This window comes from Stegastes partitus, unplaced genomic scaffold, assembly GCF_000690725.1.
Source record: "Stegastes partitus isolate 25-593 unplaced genomic scaffold, Stegastes_partitus-1.0.2 Scaffold1055, whole genome shotgun sequence".
Classification (NCBI taxonomy): domain Eukaryota; kingdom Metazoa; phylum Chordata; class Actinopteri; family Pomacentridae; genus Stegastes; species Stegastes partitus.
The window spans coordinates 239881-253512 of NW_007578786.1; the positions used below are offsets into that span (position 1 = coordinate 239881).

Below are 13632 nucleotides of genomic sequence, written 5' to 3' on the forward strand. Positions count from 1 at the left end.
GTGAGAGTAGTCGCTATAGCTGCAGCTCCAACCTGACGGGGGCTGAAGTGAAAGCTCAGTCTGCTGCTGTGAACCCGACACTTGGCTGCAGCAGGTGTCAGAGCAGCAGGTCAGCGGATCAGCGTGACTCCGACCGTCAGAGCTGCTGCTGCTGCTGTCACACTACCAGAGCCTCTTCAACAGGACGCACACACCTCTGCTGGACTACTGCTTCTTGTCGCTTATTCAGGTAACCTCACCATCTACCACTCTGTCAACATCAACAGAACGACCACCAGACCACACATTAATGAATTATATGACGTTAATTAAAGTTGGAGCACATGATGCAGCTGCTTCCCATGTTTGAACTGTGACACTTTTTTAGGAAGTTGAGCGACGCCACTTCTCGGTATCTCAACACGGTCCGGGTATGACTTTATCTTGACTTATGACTTGGAGAATTTGCATGTTTTTCCCTCCACAATCGGTAATATTCTTAAAACGAGTCTCACCGCATGTCACAGCGGCGGCAGCAGCATCAGCGGCCGGTGTTCAAAGATGGAATCCCGCCCCTTGGCACAAGCTAACACCTGCTGCCCTGCTAGCATGTCACTCAACTGTTTCCCATCGAAGCTTTTAGCTTTTAATTTGTACTTGTAAACAATTTAAAGCTTATACCTTGAGTTTTTTTTAAAAAAATCCATAATGTAATCTAAATGTGTTTTTAATTCTCCACCGAAAGGTTGAATTTAAACTCCATGACATTTTACCCAATTTAAACGGTAATTGTTTGCTACAGTTAAACAACTACATTTCCCAAGAGCCTTTGTCACTGTAATGCTGGTGAAGACTTCTGGGAGATGTAGTTTTTGGATGCTAGTCCCGACAGTACACCAGACAGCCTGTATTAGTGAGGTATGCAATATTGCAGACTTGTAAATAAATAAGCCCCCAAATTCGATAGATATACCTTTTTACTTATTTTTAATTGAATTAGTCATGTATGTATTTTTTATTTCGTTTAGTCACATCTAAACTTTAATTCTTTAATGTATATAAATTTGAAGAGTTCATTTGCAAAAACAGATATCTCCATCTTGACAAACCTTCAGAAAACCCACTTTTCCATCGTCTACCTGAGACAATATAAATCAAACTTAAGTTATCTCTATTTTTGTTGTGTCATTTTTACTGAGTCAAATCCACTCAACTCCAGTTAGATTGATATTATCTCAAGAAAACAAAAAAAAAAAGTGTTTTCTGAAAATCTACAAAAAATTAGTTATTTGTTTTTGTAAGTGAACTCTTTAATTGTAAAACATACTACAGTCAGGGTAGGAAGGGTAAATGTAAATGTACAACTGTACTGTGAACTGACACAACCTGCACCCACAACAAAGTCTTCAAACTGAGCTAAACTAAACATGCAAGCAGTGGACAAATATAAATACGTAAAACGGTGTGTATATATACACAGGTTGTGGTACAAACACAGTTATAACTTGTATGTTAATTTGTGGACAGTTTAGCACCCAAGAAAACCATCTGTTATAGACGCTGACATACATTTGGTCGACTGTTTCTTTACATCTGGGATCTGTTCTTGCTCAGGCTATGCTTCAGTAATATCAATATGTTGTGTGAAATGTGTCTCAAATAAATAGAAATTGTAATTTTTGAACAAATTCAGTCTTGTTACATCTATAAATACATTTATGTTCAAGTGCACTTTTGTAACACTTTTAATAAGTATTTTAATTTTCTTCCACTTTATATGAAAAAAATACTTTATTTATCCCAGAAGGGAAATTCAATCAATTATAATTCAATTATATTGTTATAACACTACATCCCAGAAAATATGTTGTACTGTTTCCCTTCCACTACATTCATCTAACAACTGTAGAAACTTTAAGCATTAAAATTATACACACAAAACTTGTGATCACCAAAAAATGTGACATTTTGATGTATAAAATGCTTAAAATCTGATCAGTGTTAAATTAGTATTAGACTGAAAAAAATCCATTCTGCATAGCAAACCCTTGTGATATAAACAGAGAAAGTCAGTGTGTGTTAGGACTGTCTCAGCAGTGAGGACATCAGTGACCCACAGTAACCTCAGTGTAGGGTGCATCAGCACTAAACTCATCCTGCAGCATTTCAGCATGTGCGCATGGGCACACGGCCTCAGCGAGCCGCTGAGTGTCATGTGATGCTGTGGTGTGGTGGCTCTGTGTTTTCGTCTCTCGTGGCAATTGGCTGAGACTGATCTTTCCATAAAGCAGTGATGGCACACATTCGTGAAGTCATGTGAGCATCTGCACACGTGAGTTATTTAAAAAGTAAGCCATGTCAAGTTTAAAAAAACAATCACTTGTGATTGTAGTATAAATAGACATATAATCTAAGCCGTCTCTATAAACACATCTTTACCTTTTTGAAGTTTATGTGAATCTATTTTTTTTTCCTGATTTTTGAATGAAAGCATCTTTTAAATAGAGATAATATTGTGAGGTTAAACGTAGAAAAGCTTTCATATTGCCAGCATTAGCAAAATATTGGTACTTTCTGTACCTCGCATATGACGTGACTTTGAGCAGGAAACTTGTGTACTTTCTACTTCCTCTACTTCAACTACGTGACCTACTGAGAGGCGCAGGTGGGAGTTAAGGGGAAACTGCGTTTAGGAAATTCTGGTATCAGTGCTACCTTTTTTTTTTTTTACTGCTGGTGATGCATGACTATTTGCTCTGTGAGCTGTATACATTCAAGTGTATTCATTTAAACTTATTCACATTCAGATTTACCCACAGCTTCAGGTGTAAAAATACCTTGGCTTGTTGCCCTACCCACACTTCCCTCACAGGCACATGCAGTTTACGAAGGGTCATGACCCGTTTGTCTGGTTGGGTTTCACTGCTTCGTTCACATAGTTGTTCAGACGTACAATGCTTGCCGAACCTTTCTTGCTATGGCCAGTTTATCCTCTGTTCCTATACGTGTTTCCTGTGTAGAGCTGCTGTCTTTGTCTCGGTATCTAGGCAAAAACTAGAAGTACAGGATTGGCTTGTCAAGCCCTGTAATTGGGCTGACAGTTTAGATTTTCAGTCTGAGGGCTAAAATTAGATGGACAAAAAGTGTTATGAGAAAAGCAGTCACAGCATTCATCCAGTTACGCTCTGCCAGTGCTCTGTAGGTTATAAGGTCATCGTGTGTTTTGCATTTAAAATCTTAATTGGTAATCTAGCCAGTATCTATAGATGTAAATAACTGCAATAGAATCAAAAGTAAAAAGTAAACGTACATGTAGTAGTTTGTTCCCATGGTAATCAGCGCAGAACTATTTTTAATAAAGTTATTCATTTGATTAGTTTTTTGAGCAAAAGTGCAAAATATGTGCTGTTTCACCTTCTCAGTATTTGATGCATTTCTCAACTTTATGTGATTGTCAACGGCAGGTTTTGTAGTGTTTGCCAGATTAAACAAGCTATTTGGAAACGTCACCTTGGACTTGGGAATCGTGTGAGGGACACGTCATTTTACAGATAATTTATTTTAGAGATAAAAAAAAAAAAGAAGTCCCTTAATCATTTTCAGATGAATCAGTGGTGAAAATAGTGATTATTTGTTGCCTTTAATGGATTTTTAGCAGATTAAATTAAGGAAAGGTAGAAAATAGAAATGCAATGGTTTTAGTGATGTAGGTCACAGGATGTGGGTGTCTTTGCAGCGTGCTTAAGGATGATTTTGGTCCGTGGAAAGTCAAGAAGTGAAGCCAGCACAGCTGCACTTGCAGTCTGGCCTGAGAAATCTTTGCATACAGTTTGTCCGATGGTAACCTCAGCCGGCATATCTGCAACGTGTGTGCAAGGCGGAGGGGGGGATGGGGGGGGATGGGCTGGAGTTTCATAGCATCATCTGTCAAGACTCAGTGTGTGCGCGCGCGCGTGTGTTTGTGTGTGTGCGCGCGCGCTTCCTCACAGCTACTTCCCCCACCGTATTCATTTGGCTTGCGTGGCCTTATATGGAAAGTGGACTTGTGGTGTGAGCAATTTCATCCAATCAGGAGGCTGGGGGACGGGGAGGGGAGGGGTGAGTGGAGGAAGCTGGCGGGCCCGGCTGGGTGGGGTCTTCAGGGGGCGGGACCAGCAGAGCCGGCTCGTGTTTGAAAATGAATGATACGCTGCTCAAGTTGTAGACACAGCGGACGGTCGGTCGGTCGGTCGGTCGGTTGGAGTATTTCTGTGTTTGTGTTTCGGCAAAACTGAAGCCGCGGCATTTATAGAGAGGGAAGAGGAAGAGCGGACGAAAAACCTCTTTAACACAACTTGGAAAAATAATTAGTTTCCAGCAATGCAACGTGAGTATCGCAGCTAAACTACATCTTTTGATGACATGTAACTGGGAGGTTTCCCTTCTACCGTGAACTTCCTCTGACACATCAGGTTTGGGAAGAAACTCGTTAATTCGTGAGAAAATCAGTGGATTATATGTTTGTTCCATGTGTGATGCTTGATTTGATCTGAGTTGAGATGAATCGTGTCTCTTGTGCTCTAGTATGACTCACGAGTTATCATTGGTTTGCTGTCATCAGTTCCTCTGTAATCATCTCTCTTTATCTTGATGTGAGTTCAGCCGTGATGGAGGGATGCTCTGTATGAAGTCTGTCCGTTTAGGAAGCTGTTGCAGTGTGTGGCTGGTCTTCATCTAGACAACAGACCTGGTGCCTTGATAAAAGGGTGTAACCCAGACAGCAGGTCTGTGCGCTGCGTTGCTCTGCTGTTGTTAAAGGAATACTTTTAAACCCCCTTTTTTATATATAAAAAACCCCTGCACTGACTGACAAATATTAGCAGCTGGAATGAGAATGGTGATGCTGAGGATCACGCCCAGCCCTGAGCTGCTCCACTGGGTGCTGTTTGGAGGCGGCGGCTGGCTGAAGGTGCAGCTCATGCAGGACGTTGATCTGTAGAAACTGAGTGCGTCTCTTTTGCATTTTGAGCTTTACGTCTCAGACAATCAAGTGGATGTGGTTGTTATCTTGGACAAAGAGAGACAAAGCATGAGGAAAAACGACAACATTGAAGGGAGGGGTGGGGTTTTTCTCTTCTGTTTGACGGGGGATTAACCTAACTGAAGTTTTTTTTATTGGGGAGAGTCCCTTGTCCCCCTGCTTCTTTTTCAGACAACACATTTATCTCCTTCACTATTAATCAGTGATGATGCATAAGAGGTTTAAGTGTTGCGATCAACCCAACTGCTGCTGCATTTCTCCTGAAGGGACCAGCTGTTGCTATGCATGACTCTGCTCTACACTCATAATCCTGATTGCATGAATGCAGCGTCTCTGAAGTGATGTCAGTTTGCGCAGTGGTACTAAAGCCATCAGATAAATTATCCTCGGCTTTGGCTCGGCTGCGCTATGACAAGTAAACTTCATAAAAACGCACAAGAAAAGACGAAAAAACAGGCTTTGTGTCTTTCTTGATTGAAAGAAATCCCAAAAAGTGAAGGCAGCTGAAAGCAGTTTCTGTAGTCGTGCAACAGATAATCAAGAAGCAGCTACTTTGATAAACAAGCATCAGTCAGTTTGACATTGCAAACATGGAGGATTTTTTATGTTTTTTGCTTTTGGTCACCAAAAAAACCCCAAAACAGATAATTGATGACAGCTTTCATGAGCTGGGACAACACTCGTTCCCAGTTTTTGGCTTTAAGGATTCACTAAGAAGATGTTTGTCACTGGCAGCCTTGAAGAGTTGAAGCAGCTGATTGGCAGGTTGGTCTATCCTGAACATAACCATTAGTTGCCCCTACTTCTAGAGGATTTAGATATTTTACTTATTTGATTGTTCAGAGGATCAGTTGGAGGGGAAGTCCACAAACACATCCTATGTCAGAAAACCTCTACAATTGCAAATACAGGAAAGTGAAAGTTCACCAGACAATGTAATTTTAGGCAGATTGTGGTTCAGTAACGGCGGTCACCTCGATGACCAGCGGTTGATGCTGGAAGGGTTTTTCTCTGAAGCACTAGCGAGCTGGCCACACTGGAGCTTAATGAGAATCGCACATCACTAGCTTTGGTGTGTGATGCAAACGTGATGAGCTCATGTGAGGATGGCTCATCAGGAGAAAGCATTTGAAAGGAGAAATAAATGGGGGGCGAGTAGAAAATAGCCCCGGGGCTTTCTCCACTCTGATGTTTTTAGGCTAAACATCTCACATTACAGGGTTCACAAGAGACCAAACCTTGTTTAAGATCAGCGTCACGCCCCAAACTTTCCCATCCCAAGACCACAACAATGACAGAGTGAAGAAATAAGAGGAGGGGTGTTTTTTTTTTTTAACGCCCGAATAAGCTGATCTGAGGCCTGCCTGCCTCCACCCTCAGCTCGTCTTCAATTTAGCACAGTTTAGAAAACCACATCCACCCACAGCTGTGTCCTTAAGGAATCTGCAGCTGCACTGGGAGGAAGAGGTGAAATAAAACGTGTCCAGAGAGACCTTCAGGGCCTCCAGAGGAATCAAACTGAAGCGTTCTCGGGGTCAGCTGGTCGCCACACCACCAAGGGAGTCTTTATTTTCTGTCAGAGCAACGGTGACGATGGTTGATGGCACTCTGAAGTGGTGCCTGCCAGAATTTTAGGAATGTTTGCAATTTCACGGCCACCACTTTAGATACAACTCACATGTTAAATACTCCATTTAACCTGTTTTTCTGATTGCTAAGGGGAAGGCGTGGTCGGCAGATACGTGTCAAACCGTAGCGCTTCATGGGATGTATTTTTGTTGCTGCTCTCTGACCTCTCTGAAGCCTGTTTCTTTCCACTTGCCCAAGACCAATTGTCCCTGACAGGCGAGCCATGATAGGCTGCTGCCACAACAGACAGACGAAGCTACTGGTATGTGTTTTCAGCCCCCTTAAATAAACTGGTTAGACCTGCGATTTACAGAACCAGGCAACAACAGTGGCTTCAATGAGGTTTGACGAGGTTTCTGTGATGAGGTAATGGCAGAGGCAGGAAAGGATTCTCCCTCCAACAGTTCTGAAATGGTACCGATGGCACGCTTTGACATGCTGGCTGGCATGTAAGTGATACAGAATAGTTGAGAGAGGAGAGTACAGTCAGGCTGTTTGTTTATCCTCCACCGTCCCACATTTTCTTTTTGCGGTATATCTCAAAATTCGGATTTTCTTTTATCTACGCGGCTGTCATTGGATTTTAATGAGACTGGGCTTTTTACTAAGTCTTTTTTGACTAAGCAGCACAGTAAAGAACACCGCTCTATTATTCGTAGAAGGACAATGTTATGTGTAGTGCTGCCAGCGAGGCTCCATATGTTCCTCACACTGTTGCTATACAGTCAGATTTATTCAGCAGGACAATATTTGTTTAACAGCACATAAAGCCATCCGTACAGGTGCCGTCGGGTAATTTCCTACCAACATGTTACACGTTTGAGCGCTGTGTTCATTCAGCAGAGCTAGGTCTTAATGTTGTGATCAGTATTTGGAGCTGTTTACATTTCTAAATGACTGGTTTTTACTGAACACGAGTCAGAAACAGGGTTTGATGGGTGGAGCAATGTTTTTTGGGCTTTTGTTAGTCAAGAGGCAGTCACATACGCCGTAGACGTGCCTATAAAGATGCATTTTTTAACCTTACATTTGATGCCAGGTAATAGTTATGCATGTGAAGATCAGCGTAGAAGCTCCTAAATGTCTTGACGTGATCTGAATACCAAATTACTTACAGACTTTACAAAACAAATCTCCTCTACGCATATCAGTCTGTTGGTAAACACACTGCCGAGGTGCAGGATCGCCTGAATGAAGTGTCGTCTTTTGTTTTTCTGGCATTTTATAGCCAAATAATAAACTGATAATAAAAAAACAAGCTCCGGGAGAAGAATCTCCATTATTCATCATAAAACAAAGAAGGCAGCGCGTCAGCAACCCAACTAACAGCTTTATGAAATGATTCACTAAGAGACGGACGGGAAAGATTTTAGCATTACAAAAAAGGTGTGATGTTTTAATCCTCGTTTAAACCCTGAGGAGATCTTTCCTAGTACTGTTCTTTCCCCACTTGACGATGCACCTGATGCAATGTTGGAATGTTGTCGGCACCTCTCTGAGTCATCGTCTGTCGCAGTTTTCCTGCTGTGGATGTTTTGTGTCAAATGTGGCTGACAGGCCCTGACGCCGCTCTCTTCCAGTGATCGTGTGCGAGCCCGCCGCCATGTCTGAAGCCGCGGTGATGGAGCCTCCTCGGGCGGACGGCTTCCTGGAGTCGTCCTGTGGTGCAGTAGACAGCGCAGCGTCCCTCGATGACGGCATCGTGGACACGGCGAAGTAGGTTTCCCTCACTAAATACTGCATGGTTTTACCTCTGCAGGGCCTCTAAAAATAATGGTTTGAAGCACTCACAGATCAGAGATATGTGACCTGTGGTGGCAGCTTCTGAGTTGACTTTGGGTTGTTTTTACCTCCACGGATTACCTTCCAGTCACTGTTTTCTGCTGCTGAAGCTTTCATGATATAAATACTATTTTAAATGTGTAATTGTCAGACCTGCAGTTGAGATGAAGGCATGTGATGTGTCCCCACCTACAGTCGTCCTCAAATGTATTCATTCCATTAAAGAAAAGGCAAAATTCACAATCGTCCCTCAAATGATGAGAAACTAAAAAAATAATAATAATAAATTAAAATTTGCTAAATTATAATTTAGTGAAATAAGATGTTGCTTTTGAATTGTGGTTGAAAAGAATAATTTTAAAAAACAAACAAAACTGTCCCGGACAAATGAGATCACTTTGCTGATGAGCAGTGGTCCAGAACACCTGTCAACAGGTGAACAAGTCTGACTGAGAGTTACAGCAAACACCTGATGGCAGTGATTGGCTCAGAGGGTTGTTCAACTAAATATTAGTTTATGGGTCTCAGCATGCTGTTTTTTTTTTTTTTTTTAATTTTTCTGTTGAACCACAATTCAAAAGCACGATTTTCCTTAAATTTTTATTTATTATTACGTTTGTCGATTTCACCTTATTCCAGTGACTGAAGATGTTTTTTTCCTTCTTTAATAGGAGGGTATGAATACATGTGAGGACGACTGTATCTCAGTGCCGGGTCACGTTGGTGCCTCTGGTTATTCCCCAGGATGTGACAGATTACAGCCGTCCTGGGAATCTGCTCACCTGTGTAATGTGACGTGTTTTTTTCCATCCTGTTACTTAGTGAGTCCTCAGAGGAAGAGTCCACGGGGGAAAGGGAGGAGGAGGCTGGTGTCCCCGATGCAGCCCCCAGCAGCACCAGGACTCCAGAGGCCCCTGCTGAGCACAGCTCCAACACACAGACGGGTGAGGCCCGAGGTCCGGCGTGTTTACTCTTTCTTGGTCCCTCCCTTAACTCTAACATTTGTGAGGGTGGTGCAGCCGGATTCAAATAATGATAAGAAATATACGATTAGAGTACACGTTCAGGTCGGATCCAGTCGCTGAGCTCTGCTCTACTTACGTCAGCTTTTGTGACTGCGCTTTATCTGCGGACGTTTTTCCTCAGGAAGCAGACCGAACAGAAATTAGTGAACTCCACATTCTTTGGCAGAACAAACTTCACTTCCCCTTTCCTGCCTTTAAACTCCATTTGGACATTCCATCCGGCTGCAGAATCCTGCTGCCCACAGTACTTTCTCCACAATATCTAACAATAGGAAAAGTGTACCTCTTACTATGATTCAAAGTGAAATAACCGTAATTACACTTTTTTTTTTTTTTCAAATGAGGTCTGTAATAGATCAGGTCAACAGCTTATTATGGTCATTTATTTTCATAAGAATATACACTAAAACCATCTTTATTTTCCATTCTATCTACGGGACAGAGTGACTGAGGGAAGTATAATTTTATTGCAGTATTCATGTACATATAAGTTCCTGTTCGTAGAGTTTTCTATGGGAACATTTTCACCCCCCTTGAATGGCTCCATGTGCTGATAACCAGCTGTGTGTCATAAACCCACTATATGACCCCATCATATATTTAAATCAGCCTGTGGCCGTTGGGTCGGTAACACATCTTTCTTTCTGACTGTAGAAATACAACACGGATTGTAATGAGTTTTAAAATCGGCGGGGTTTTGTTTCTGAAGCTTAGGTCGCAGTCCTAACTCGTAGTTGCTGAGGTCTCTGATAAAAGTAGGTTAAGCAGACAGTTTTATCTAAAGGTTATCTGGACCAGCACCTTGGAGGTGTGCTTTCACTGTTTGCTCTCTGGTCTAATAAGGTTTGACAACGAGGTACAGCCTGCATGATCGTCTGACTGCTCGTTTCCTTCATATCGCTGTAACGACTGTTCAGCGTTATTACAGCCAACAGAACAGGTGGCCGGAGTTAGATCAATGAAGCGTTGTGTTGTAACAAATCAGGATTATCAACATTTTGACATCTTTAAGCCTAAATGTTAATTGAATCAGAATCAGAAGCTTTTTTATTGCCAAGTGAGCTCGCACACACAAGGAATTTGCCGTGGTGAATGAGACTCACAACGATAACAAGACAAGAATAAATATAGAAATCAAAAGTATAAAAGTACTACGTAAATAAAAAGTACTATGGGAAGAGAAATAAGCCAAGTAATAAATTAGGAAAAAGATTTATATTAATTGGGTCATTTATTGGACGATGATCATCTGTCCTTTAAGAAAGATGCTTGTTAATGCACTCCCTTTAGTGTAGCTTGTGTTTAAAAGTTCTGTTTTTATTTACAACTGTAATAATGATAATTACTCCTTTTTTTTTTACTATGTGTACCTTTCAAGCCCTCAAAACACAATTGTGATGACAAATAAGAGTCTCAAAGTCAATGTTAGTTCACAGTATTTGTGAACCAACATTGACTTTCTGTTTCAGAGAAAGCTGCATGCAGACAACCCTGAAGTAAAGGCTTACTGTTGCTCATTAGGGCCTCGCTGTGGGTCCTGTGAGCTCTGTGGCTTGGATTAGTTTCGCTCCTTTGCTTGGTGACCTGTGCTTGTTTGCAGCTTTGCAAAGAGCCAGTGGGTATCCCCGCTGAAGCCACAAATGCAGCACGGCTACTGCAGCTCACATGGGGATAAACAGGAGACTGTAGCAGTGAACGTGGTTCTACGTGTTATCATAGAAACAAGAGTGAAAGGCTCCATGACTGAGGCTTTTTAACGAAGCTCTGATATCCTTTCACAGTGAACGCCCAGCGCCCAAACTCCCTGTCGGTGCCGGCAGCAGCAGAGCACCGTCTGTGGACGTCACAGCGCGATGCAGAGGTGAAGCTGAGGATGGGCGACTCTGGCCTGGCTGCTGAAACCCCTTTGACAGTCAACCAGATGTTCACGTCAGCTGTGGAGCGCTTTGGCACCTACACAGCCCTGAGCTGGAAGGAGGGCGAGCAGCAGAAAAGCCTGAACTACAAAGATTACTACCAGACCTGTCGCACCGCTGCCAAGAGCTTCCTGAAGGTAGATTTTAAACCATTTAAGTGAAGCTCTTTGTTTGAAATGTGATTGATTTGATGATGTCCATGTTAGGAACAGTTAACTAAATGACTGGCTGAGGGACAGAAAGTGACTGTTTTCATTCTATTAATACCGTCTATGGCTTCTCTGGTGTGAGAATTCGGTGCTTTTCTGTGTTTAATATTATTATAAACTTAATATTTTGGGGTTGTGGATTCTTGGTCAAACAAAACCAGACGTGTACATATGAAACATTTGGCTCTGGGAAATCCGAATAAACATTTTTCACAATTTTCTGATACAAAAAGAAAAAAAAAAAGAATTTAATCTGCAGATTAATCAATGATGGAACAAACACATTTGTTCCTTGCAGCCGTCACAAACAGTCGACTGTAGCTCAGACATCAGATCATATTTCACTCTGACTGACATGTAAGGTGTATTTTTCCACGTGTGGTTAACCAACTGCTGAACAGTTTAGCATTTGCTGGTATAAATATGAAAGAACGAAGCACAAGATGTTGCTTCATCAGAGGAATTCCCCTCAGTAGCCTCAGTAAAACAGAAAGTTGTGTGTAGCTCTTTTACAGAAACTTTTTTGTCCATCCACTCGGCCTGAGCTCAGTTCTCCTACATTATCACAGCTTTTCTGTTTGCTTGTAAACAATCGACTTCAGTTGCCATTGTTTTAAAGGCTTGTGTGGATTTGATTTTACGCCAAGTCGGTCTAGACAACGTGCGACGCAGCACGAACGGGCTGAGAAGTCATCAAGACGGAGGGCAGCGCAGGACAGGCCTCCGTTGTTCATGCAGGACAGAGCACGTTGTTGTTTGTTGTGAAACGCTGTTAGTCAGCAAGGAGCGTCGTTCCAGTGAAGACGCTTACAGAGTCGTACCTACGTGTTTCCTTCAGTACTTACCCACACGAGTTAGTTTGAATCTGATGCCCCCACACATGCGTTTTCTTCCACATCACGCCTGACGATGTAAAGCTCACAGTGATGAAGTGTTTGACCGTCTCATTCAGGACGGGGCTGCATTTCTACCTGGAGCTGGAGCTGTTATGAGTTATTTAAAAAGCTGTTTTAAACTTGCTATCAGCTCACGTTGTAATGGGCTCGTGTACATTTGACTGCTTCCACTGAAACAGCTGCCGTAATAACGCGCTTCAGCTGATCGCTCTGTTGATCAGCAAATCTGCTGCTGGCTGCTCAAAACCGCCTCGAAATGATTAAAGACAAACGTGGTGTCAGAGCGATTTCAAACCACATACGGAAAATATAGGTTTTTATAGAAGAAGGGGGGCATTTATTAGCTCTAAGCTTAACATAAAAATGATCATGTTCAGTGCTGTAAAGGCTTCATCTGACAACAATATTGAAATTGTGCATTTGTCTGCTTTAAAAAAATGTGCAGCTCAAGCAATCAAAGGAAATTTCAATCTGGATCTTTTTTTGTATGTTGCTCTCCTCTTTCTGTCTGTTGTCCCCTCTCAACTTAATACTCTTAATTAAATACAAAAATTCCCCCAAAAGTTAAAAAAAAAAAATTAAGGAAAGGCATGATAAGCTACTAACTACCAAGGAGCGAGACCGCATTATATCTGAATGGACCCTGCCAAAGTAAACTGGCGTTTTGTGTGCAGCTGGATCTGCTGAAACTTCCAGTGTTATTCCTCAGATTGCTTAATAGTGTGTTTTTAGAATCCAGCCTAAAGCGTGCACATGTCTCTCTGCAGCTTGGTCTGGAGCGCTACCACGGTGTCGGGATCCTGGGCTTCAACTCCGCTGAGTGGTTCATCTCAGACATTGGGGCCATTCTGGCAGGGTGAGCTTTATCTTCATCTGTGACTTCACAAGTTTATGTGACTGTTGATGAACTCAATGTGCGCTCGCTGAGAGTTTCATAAAGATCTCTGTCTACGTATGTATGTGAGTGCCATTGTGCCTGTGTGTGTGCATGTCTTCCATACCTGAGTGATGCAGTTTAAGACTTGAATTATTGGTTGTCATTCAGTTCTGCACGTAGCCTCTTAGGTTGAAGACATCTTGACTGATCGATTTATAGATCACAGCAGTGTGCTGAGCAAGAGGACTGTAGTGGTGGAAACTAATCAGCTAAATACAGTCGTGACTCGATTATCTGAC

General features: G+C 42.2%; 1 protein-coding gene across 1 annotated transcript in view; it reads left to right on the top strand.

Moving 5' to 3' along the window:
- The first annotated feature begins 4158 nt into the window (after window positions 1-4158).
- acsbg2 (acyl-CoA synthetase bubblegum family member 2) overlaps window positions 4159-13632 on the top strand; it is a 20210-nt gene continuing 10736 nt past the window's right edge. Inside the window, exons 1-5 of the mRNA XM_008295527.1 lie at window positions 4159-4345; window positions 8209-8344; window positions 9233-9354; window positions 11217-11488; window positions 13224-13312. Of these exons, the coding sequence (XP_008293749.1) occupies window positions 4339-4345; window positions 8209-8344; window positions 9233-9354; window positions 11217-11488; window positions 13224-13312 (626 nt within the window). The 5' untranslated portion in view covers window positions 4159-4338. The remainder of the gene's footprint in view (window positions 4346-8208; window positions 8345-9232; window positions 9355-11216; window positions 11489-13223; window positions 13313-13632) is intronic.